The sequence below is a fragment of the Cebus imitator genome, unplaced genomic scaffold (genome assembly GCF_001604975.1).
Source record: "Cebus imitator isolate Cc_AM_T3 unplaced genomic scaffold, Cebus_imitator-1.0 Scaffold1, whole genome shotgun sequence".
In the NCBI taxonomy this organism is placed as follows: domain Eukaryota; kingdom Metazoa; phylum Chordata; class Mammalia; order Primates; family Cebidae; genus Cebus; species Cebus imitator.
In genome coordinates this window covers 17,265,697-17,276,281 of record NW_016107316.1, presented here as the reverse complement: position 1 = coordinate 17,276,281, position 10,585 = coordinate 17,265,697, and the positions used below count along the sequence as shown (strand labels likewise).

The 10,585-nt window shown below is 37.8% G+C and overlaps 1 protein-coding gene across 4 annotated transcripts in view; it reads left to right on the top strand.

Moving 5' to 3' along the window:
* The window catches only part of ASXL2 (ASXL transcriptional regulator 2), a 160,243-nt gene that overhangs the window by 136,892 nt on the left and 12,766 nt on the right, over window positions 1-10,585 (top strand). For all 4 annotated transcript variants that reach the window (XM_017527312.2, XM_017527302.2, XM_017527333.1 and 1 more), the window contains 4 exons: window positions 304-467; window positions 3,139-3,235; window positions 5,619-5,724; window positions 7,489-8,206. In XM_017527312.2, coding sequence (XP_017382801.1) covers window positions 304-467; window positions 3,139-3,235; window positions 5,619-5,724; window positions 7,489-8,206 — 1,085 coding nt within the window. The remainder of the gene's footprint in view (window positions 1-303; window positions 468-3,138; window positions 3,236-5,618; window positions 5,725-7,488; window positions 8,207-10,585) is intronic.

Sequence of the window (10,585 nt, the reverse complement as noted above, 5' to 3'; positions counted from 1 at the left end):
AAAAAAAAAAAAAAAAACATAAAATGAAGTTTTAGTATGGTAGAAGACCCACTTTTACCGACCTTGTTCTATTTTTGCAGAGAAGATACTACATTGTATTCTTTTATCCTCTATAAATGAACAAAACTTGTTTTGTTAGTCTTGGAAGAATATCCTAAGATTTTAAGTGTTACCTTCTTTTCTTCACAGTGTGATATTTAAATACAACCTGTGGGTTTTTTTATACTGCACAGAAAGCTACAGTTTATATAGACACAGGACTTGTGAGGGAGGCCCAAATGATCCTTTTCCATGTTTTTGTAGGACAAATGAAAAGAACTAAATGTGCCGACATTGATGTTGAGACACCAGACTCCATTCTGGTTAATACAAATCTGCGAGCGCTGATCAACAAGCACACATTTTCAGTCCTTCCTGGAGACTGCCAACAGCGACTGCTTTTACTGCTCCCAGAGGTAGATCGACAGGTGCGTCATTGAACTCCTTAAGATTTTTAAAACAGCTGTTTATGTATAATTGTAAAGTGGTATTAATGGTACTAAGTGAGAAGTAAGAATATTTTTACATGAGTTTCCTAACAGGTGGGCTTCATAAGGCTTCTGAAGAAAAGGAAAAAATTCTACCAGAATTTCAATATTACAGAATTAATTTGACTGAATTAGGATGTAGGATATCCATAGAACGAAATTCAGGAGGAGGGCCAGGCTTGGTGGCTCATGCCTATAATCCCAGCACTTTGGATGGCCAAGGAGGGCAAATCACCTGAAGGTCAGGAGTCGAGATCAGCCTGGCCAACATGGTAAAATGTCAAGAATAAGCCAAAAACATGGGTCCAGATAAATAAATACAGCTAGAAAGACAGTACAACATGGTATAACAGTGGTGTCCTTAGGAATGTTTGCTGTTTGCATTTTTGTTACATTTTTCTAAGAAAAACATTTATAACTTTCATGATAAAGAAAACCCAGTATAAGTTACGCTTTAAAAAAAAACGAAAGTAGCAAAAAGAAATGCCAAAGGTTTGGCAAGCATCAAGGCAGGGACCAGAGAGATTTAGTGATTTAGCTTGGTCAGGAATAAAGTAAAAGTCCGAGACTTTGGCTTTCATCAGTGAAAACGGTGTACCAAGTCACTCCCCCTTCTGATCTTCTGTTTCCTCCTCTGTAAAAGGAAGATAGAACAATTATGATTTTTTAAGCTTTCTTCACTTCTGAGATTTTTTTTAAATGTATTATTTCCAAATACCAACTATGTTCTAAGTAATGTGATAGTTCCCTCCAACCCCCAACTTTTAAGAATTTTTATTAAAATGATGAGAGAGATATTTTCCTTAATTTACAGTAAAAGGACTATTATACTCTCTTGTTCATAGTAAGAGGATAACAGAGAATAAGTAAGCTACAGAATTTATTATTAGCTAATTGACTCTTAAAGTTAAAACTAAATCTTTGTAATTCTGAAAATCATCTTTCTACTAGAAACTACCTTGATATCAATTTCATAGTGCTATGAATCAGAACATGTCAAAGAAGTTCAGAGTCCATTGTCCAGAGAGTGCAAATAAATAAGATATTCTTACAGCAGTAGGGACAAAGAAGAAGTCCTTCTCGGTGACTGCTTTCCCTGCCCTAACTCTTCTTGGAGAAATTACAGCTTTGAGGATGCCAGTTCTTGGTTAGAACAAGTTAGGAGACTCAAGTTTCAGCAGTTCTAAGAGAACCTCTTGAAGATTGCTGTCATCTTGTTTTGTTTTTTTGTTTTGTTTTGTTTTGTTTTCTTTAAGACTCAGGGTTGTTAGGCTGGGAATACTAGTACAGGACCCAATTTGAGGGCCTGTTTATGGAAGTCTAATGCTGGTTCCTCAGAACTATCTTTTGACTGATATCCTTTATCAACCTCTCAGTCTGGAGGATTGCCACATACAATTTTAGAATTAAAAGGAATCTTGGAGGTTTTCTAGTTGATTTTCCCATAGAGTGCAATCCTGGAGGGGTATTCTTAATAGGAGGTTACTTGGCTAGTCTTTTTCAGTTGTTAATATGGTTGGAGCCCACATTAATCTGAGTAATATTGTCCTTATGTGTAGAGAATATGGAATTTCGATTAAGTGAAATACAAACTATTGTCAGATGAAATTTAGAATGTTTAAAGAATTCTAATTGTCACTAGAATGTAAAGCTGGAAGTCATACGTCGGTGTGTGGAATATCTAGCAATGAGCAGTAGAAAAATATTTAGACCAGATAAAAACGTAGGTTTGGATGAAAACACCTCTCTTTCAATAGATTTGAAGGCCCGTGATATAGAAGAGGTAAACTTTTGTTATAGAGAAAGCAGATTTGGGGTTAAAATAACTTTTTTACAATTGGAGAATTAAACTGCAGAATAGATTGGCTTATAGTGGAGTAACTTGCTTATCACTGGAATACTCAAGTGGAGGCTGGATTAACTGCTCTTATAGGGAACTCCATTACCCTGTACCAATTCTCTAGAGTATGAATCAGCAGTCAGCAAACTATAGCCCACTAGGCAATTTCTAGCTGACTGCTTAGTTAATAAAGTTTTATTGACTTAAAGCCACTCCTGTTAGTTTTCATATTGTCCATAGCTACTTTTGTGCTACAGTGGCAGAGATGAGTAGCTGAAATCAAGCCATATTGCCTGCAAAGTTAAAGTATTTGTGGTCTATCCCTTTATAGAAGGTGTACCAATTTCTGCTGTAGAACCATGGGAAAATGATGTCAACCCACATAGGCTTAGAAAGTTAAGTGGGTTAAGAAGAGTTCCTCAATCTCAAGGATGTCCAAATCTTTCTTAATTTTCTTCAAAAGGAACTATTTTTGACTTAAAATTTACATTTAGATTTTTAATTCATCTTTTTTTTTAGTCTGAATCTGGGATTCAGTTTTATTTTCTACTGAGTGAATAGCCAGTTGTTCCAGCATTATATGTGTGGTTCTGTGAGTAGATTTTTAATTGTTAGGGAATGGACGTGAATGGAGAGAAAGGAGTGAGGAAAGATAAATAGGAAAGGAATGTAATGCACATACATTCTTTTCTAAAATGAAACGGAAGTCAAATACTACATGATACCTTTCAATTTCTTTGTAAGCTTTCCTTGGCTTATTCTTTGACCCAGGTTGGTCCAGATGGTTTAATGAAGTTAAATGGCTCAGCCCTTAACAATGAGTTCTTCACTTCAGCAGCCCAAGGCTGGAAGGAAAGACTTTCAGAAGGTAAGTATTCTACCTAATGTGTCTCCCAGGCGGTGTGTGCACTCGGAGCACCTCTCTTCTTCATCAGGTAATTAAGCAGTTTTGGAAGGTAAAGGAAGGATGTTTCTATAGGATAGAATTAGCTATCCTTTGTGAAACACGTTATTAGACTTCTATCTGGAGCCTGTGTAACCAGGTTAACACCAGATGGAGTCCAGCAAAATGTTTCTTTAATGATATAAAGTCTTCCAAGAAAATAAAAATACATGTTTTGAGGCCCTGTTCCTAAAGACTCTGATTCAGCAATTCTACATTAATGCCTAGGAACTGAAATTTTAATAGGCTCCCTAATAAGAGTATAGAATTAGTCATTTTATGGTGCTTTGCATCCCAGTTCAGTAAGCAATGAAATAACCTGTTTATCACTGCCTAGCCTTAATGAAACTAGTAGTAAAAGGAATCAGTGAGAACTTTTAAAAAGATCACTTCATTGAAGTATATTTCATATAACATAACATTCAGCCATTTGAAATGTACAATTAATTGGCAGTCAGAACACTTTAGTAAGTATGGATCATGACGTAGAATTACTGACTATGATCACTGGTCTGCCATGTGTGCCATGCTTCTAATGACTGACTGTGTGTGGGCACTGCATGTAGTATCTGTCAGTACTAGTAGCTCTTCACCTCTACTGTTGAAAAACACCTGTGGTGTTTTTAAAAATACTGATGTACAGACACCACTGTCAGTTATGTTGTTTTTATTGTTCTGGATTAGTGTCTGAGTTTTACTGGTTTTCTTTTTTCAAAGTTTTCCCCAACGATTCTAATATGCAGCCATAAGTAAAATCACTGGCTGAATTATTTTTATTACATCTGTTTTTAAGTATACATGGAATAAAAAATAGCACTTGAAAAGTCATATACCAAAGAATAGCCTAAAACAAGTGTGAGAGACTCTAAAATATATACATTTGTAAAGAGCACATTAGGAATGCTATGCACTGCTTATTTTCTGTCAGATCCCTAACAATTAGAGTTAAATGAATAGCTAATAAATTAATCTAGGTTGTTTCTTGAAATTGTTGACTTTTTCCCATCCTCTTCTTTTAGAGGAAGTTCTATGTAGAAGGGATCTCTTGCTCTGATTACTTTGGTCCTTTATTTTTACTATAGGTTTTTTGAGGCAGAGACCCCCCCTTTTTTCTTCCAGAAAGATTAAAACATACCAGTTACCAATACCTTTCTTTAAGAATAAATTGGTAAAGGATTTACCTCCTCAGCCCCCACTTTTTTGTAAGTAGGTACTGTCAGCAGTGATACTACAATTATTATCAGTGTTACTTTTTTTTTTTTTAACATGCAAGCAGTGACTGCTGTACCTATAGTCATGTGATCATATTTTATGAGCAACAAAAACTTGGAACACTGTATGTATGTGAACAGAGTTCAATACATTTTATTCCTTATTTTCGGATACACAGTAGACTCAACGTCGGAAGTTCTAGGGTGGATTCTGACAGCTAAACCCCTCTTTTCCCAATCCTTTGCCCACGACTGTGGTGTTCACAGTCCTCTAATAGTACGTTTCCTTTCCTTCTTCTCATCCCAGGAGGTCTTAAACTTCAAATTCTGCCATTTCTACCTCTTACTCCTTGATGTCCTGGGTAGTAGAGTATAAAAGGGAGCAGCCTATCTGAGCCACAAGTTTGAAGATGGCCTACCAAGCACATTCACTGTTCTCTGCTGATGGAGTGGGAAGGATTGAGGTGGTTGGTAGTATATGCAAGTAAATGGCATATTCAGGGCAGCTGGGTCTTTCACATGTTGAGTACCTTCTTGCTAGAGCATGAGCCTGGTACAGTTTCTAGAACAATTAGAAAACTGACAACTCCAGATGGGAATCTCAAATGCTTTTAAGTCGGGCTGCAGCATTTCTTTATGCAGTTAGAGGTAGAAGGCCTAAAATTAAGTTGCCTTGGAGAAACTGAAATTTAAAATAGTAAAAATGTCCAGTGGCATAGGTTATTGAAAGCACATAACTTTTTTTTTTTTTTTTTTTTTGGTAGAAAATAAATTGGAAGTTCAAAGTAAGAAATAAAATAAATCTGTATGGAATGTGATATTTGGAGTGTGAGAAAGGTACCACAGGGAAGCCCAGGGAAAAGGCTCTGTCAGCCTCAGATGAGTCCTGAAAGCTACATGGAGTGGTGTGCAAACATTTTTATTTCGCCTAGTGGCATTTAGGTCCTCCTTTACAGTGAGGAGGTTTGGGAAGTTTTGGTTACTTTCACATGATAGTATTCTGATTTCTGCATGAGTCTTTCATGATTTATAAAGAGTTACATGCGTGTTGCAAATAGCATTTTTCTATTGAATATCCTTTTTTGGGTACATTACAGGTGAGTTTACACCTGAGATGCAGGTGAGAATTCGGCAAGAGATTGAGAAGGAGAAAAAAGTGGAGCCATGGAAAGAACAATTCTTTGAAAGCTACTATGGGCAGAGGTAATATTAGGACAGGTTCTATAAACCAAATGTTATTTCTTGCATATATGTCATGTAGTGCTTTATCTCATTACCTTAACAGAAAATCTAGGACCTAGTTTCCTTCTGGTTTTTTTGTCTCACCAATTCTTCTTTAGGAAGTTTTTTTCTTTTTACAAATCACAGGTTCACAGAATTAGATTACTCATAATCCTTTACCCTTATAACTGTCATTGTAGGTGAGATGGTTTCTTTAAAAATAAATTTAAAAAAAAATCTTGAATTAAGAGTTCCGTTCTTTGAAAAGATTGGCTTTTCTTCTGGTTACTTTATAAGACAGAAGAATACTGAAGTTCCTTTTTTTTTTGAGACGGAGTTTCCCTCTTGTTGCCTAGGCTAGAGTGCAATAGCACGATCTTAGACTCACTGTAAACTCTGCCTCCCAGGTTCAAGCAATTCTCCTGCCTCAGCCTCTCGAGTAGCTGGGATTATAGGCGTGCACCACCATGCCTGGCAAATTTTGTATTTTTAGTAGAGATGGGGTTTCACCATGTTAGCCAGGCTGGTCTAGAACTCCTGACCTTAAGTGATCTGCTCTCCTTGGCTCCCAAAGTATTGGGATTACAGACAGGCCACTGCACCTGGCCAGAATACTGAGGTTCTGTCCACTCTTTATAGTAGCTAATTATCCCAAAATGTAGCTATCCAGAATCACTAAGGAATCTTAGGAATTCTGTAATGTGGACTATTAGAACTAACCTGTAATTAAACAGCCTCTCCTCTTTAAAAGGCATGCTGGGAGATATACATAGCTGAATCAAGAGATAAATTCTGTTTAAAAGGGGCTGTAGCCTAAATCAGTTTTTTCCCCCAACAAAAGGTCCAACAACGAAATTGTAATGGGACATTTAAATAGATAGTAATGGAAATGTTTTGTTTGAAATAGGATTGAACACCTAGACTTCTACTTGTTAGTCTCCCTTCCTTCCTTCTGGACACCAATGGCAGCCCTTAAGGAGACCCATAACCACAGCTTGAGAACTAAGCGCTCCTTTTCCTTGTCTCCAACTAGTGTTTATCCATCTCCTTCACAGTCATTTAGGAAAGATTCCTGTTGAGGTTAAGAATTCCATAAGCAGCCTGGCGCTGTGGCTCATGCCTATAATCCTAGCACTTTGGGAGGCCAAGGTGGGTGGATCATGAGGTCAAGAGATCAAGACCCTCCTGGCCAACATGATGAAATCCCGTCTCTACTAAAAATGTAAAAATTAGCTGGGCGTGGTGGCTTACACCTGTAGTCCCAGCTACTCTGGAGGCTGAGGCAGAAGAATCGCTTGAACCCGGGAGGCAAAGGTTGCAGTGAGCAGAGATCCCGCCACTGCACTCCACTTTGGTGACAGAGCGAGACTGTCTCAAAAAAAAAAAAAAAAGAGTTCCATAAGTTGTGGCCAGGCGCAGTGACTCACACCTGTAATCCCAGTGCTTTGGGAGGCCGAGGGGGATGGATCGCTTGAGCCCAGCAATTTGAGGCCAACTTGGGCAACCCGGCAAATCCCCATCTCTGCAAAAAAATACCAGAAAATGAGCTGGGTGTAGTGGTGTGTACCTGTAGACCCAGGCTCATGTGGGAGAATCACTTAAACCCAGGAGGTGGAGGTTGCAGTGAGCCAAGATGATGCCATTGCATTCCAGCCTGGACAATGAAGCGAGACCCTATCTCAAAAAAGTTCTGTAAGCTGATTTTTCTACATTTCAACTAGAATATCTTTTTTTTCCCCTTTTTAGTTCTGGCCTGAGCCTTGAAGATTCTAAGAAATTAACAGCTTCTCCCAGCGATCCCAAAGTAAAGAAAACCCCAGCTGAACAACCAAAATCCATGTCTGTATCAGAGGCCTCTCTTGTCAGGATAGTTCCAGTAGTCCCCCAGTCAGAGTGTAAAGAAGAAGCATTGCATATGTCATCACCAGGCAGAAAAGAAGAGTGTGAAAGCCAAGATGAAGTGCAGCCAAACTTCTCCACATCCACAGCGCCCCTGCTTTCCTCAGCTCTCAATACACATGAGCTTAGCAGCGTTCTTCCCATCAAGTGCCCAAAGGATGAGGATCTCTTGGAGCAGAAGCCAGTCGCCTCTGCTGAACAGGAATCTGAGAAGAATCATCTCACCACCGCTTCTAATTATAACAAAAGTGAAAGCCAAGAATCTTTAGTTACATCGCCAAGCAAACCCATTAGTCCTGGGGTAGAAAAACCAGTGATGAAGCCCATAGCAGAAGCAGGTCCACAAGAGACCACTGTGAAAGAACCTCTAGCAACTCTTGTTGATCAGAGCCCAGAAAGCCTCAAGAGGAAGTCTTCCCTCACCCAAGAAGAGGTCCTTGTGAGCTGGGAGAAGAGGCCACGTCTCACTGAGAATCGCCAGCACCAGCAGCCATTTCAGGTCTCACCACAGCCCTTTCTCAACAGAGGGGACAGGGTCCAGGTGCGAAAAGTACCACCTCTCAAGGTAAGAGAGTGGGAAGAATTGAAAAGGAGAGATGATCTGAACCCTCTGTTTTTGTTCATACCTACTAAATTCCAAATAGTGTGTGGTAGTTCTTAATGCAGAAGCAGTTGGATGTATTTGATAAGCATGTAACTATGGTCTTACACAAATAAAATGATAGACATTCAGAACTGCAGTCCTACATGTAGGTCTTTCTTGATGTTTGAATAAGGAAGGTACCTGGGCATCTAATGTAAACCACCCCCATGCTCACCACTCAAGCTCAGAGGCACCTGGTCTCAGAATTTTAGATTTAGACCAAGTAGAATTTAAACGGACTTCCAAAAACTCGGTTATAATTCTCAGCTTTTATAGAACTTCTCCAAAGGACCTCTTAGATTCTTACTGTCTCCACAGGACTTCTTCGATGCTTAGTGCTAGGATTACTGGTGACAGAGCAAGCTCCATCTCAAAAAAAAAAAAAAGAATCTATGGGTTTTTTTTTTTAAACCATTAACATACATTGTCATGTGTTGCCAGAGATTCTGATTTTTGTTATAGTCATTTTTACTATTCTTTCTTATAAAGATATGAGAAACTTTTCTTTAATAAATGTCATTTACAGCTTATCTCCAGACCTGAGAGCTGAGTAACTGTTCAGGTTTTGCTATAAATGTTGCCAAGACCCATCATTTCTATTTCTTTACCTGTAAACAGGCCGGGTTACATTATATTTTGTCTGCTTTCTGCTAGTCCAGAGAGACTACACAGAAACTTTAATCCACTGTGACCAAATTAATATAATTTTATTTTTTTCCATTCTTTTCTTTTCTCCTTTCTAGTTTCCCTCAAAAAAGACTTCTCCAGAACCTCTTTGCTTAGTCCTTATCTCAAATACTGCCTTCTTAGACAAAGCTTAATGTGATTTATAACGGAACAAAACCTTTTAAACAAAATTTAAATAGAAAACAAAATTTACAATGTGGTATAAATGTTGTAACTTAGTTACAGACATATGTATATAAAAATTATATGGCCGGGCACAGTGGCTCACGCCTGTAATCCCAGTACTTTGGGAGGCGGAGGCGGGTGGATCACGAGGTCAGGAGTTCGAGTCCAGCCTGACCAACACGGTGAAATCCCATCTCTACTAAAAATACAAAAATTAGCTGGGCATAGTGGTGCGTGCCCGTTTCCCAGCTACTCAGGAGGCAGAAGTTGCGGTAAGCTGAGATCATGCCGCCGTACTCCAGCCTGGGCGACAGAGCAAGACTCTGTCTCAGAAAAAAAAAATTATATACACATACATACACATTATATGTTTTACATTCCATATATAGTAAGCCCTCTGTATCAAGTTCTGCATCCTCACGGTTAGTACAATATTTTCAACCAACCGCCTATCGAAAATATTAGAAAAGAAAATTAAATACAAATGTAAAAATACAGTATAACGATTTATATAGCATTTACATTGTGTTAGGTATTATAAGTAATCTAGAGATGACTTAAAGTATATGGGAGGATATGATAGGTTATCTGCAAATACTATGCCATTTTATATAAAGAAGTTAAGCATCTTCAGATTTGGATATCCTCCAGGGTCCTGGAAACAATTCCCCATGGATACCAAGGGATGACTGTACACTTAAAAAGAAAAGGATTGAATCTCTCTGCTCTCACAGGGTAGAGCTTCTTGGTAAATTAAATTGTTATCAGTGCCTGGACAACTTTGAGTGGTTTTGCACTTAAAAAGAAGTATGATGTATTCTGCATAATCAGGTAATAGAGCTATTTACATGAGTAACTGAAACTTATTTTTAGTTATTGAAACCTTTAATTTTAACCACTTTTAATGGTTGTTCTTACTTGATATATCATGTATTATGCTAGCTATAGTGTTACTCTCAAGAGTATTCTTTTATAAAGTTGTTTGTCCCTAAATAAATTCTCCTAAACACCTTTCTTGTATTTATTTCTTTAGTTTTATCTATTTTTTCCCGTTTTTTCCCCTGAAGTTTCTTTTATATGATATAAATAAAGGATAGTAACTGCTTCTTTCTTACTGTGGACAGCCTCTAAAATACTATGTGCTGAGTAAATATACTATCTAGGCTTATTAGAATTGGATGTAAAATAGATGTATCTCTTAGAGAGATGAAGTCCATTTCCTAATGGAAAATAGATACTTTGTGATGCCTGTTATGAAGTCCCATGACTCTCACTTCTGAATTAGAGAGAATCAGTTTTTCAGGACTACCCGATCTTTGGAGAAATGAGTATTGCAAATCATTAAACATGTTTAGTGACTTTATTACTCTTAAGAACATTAAGAAAAATGGCATGCATTTTCTTAGAGTTTAGTGGGTTAATTTTTTTTAAATAAATGCTTTAGAATAT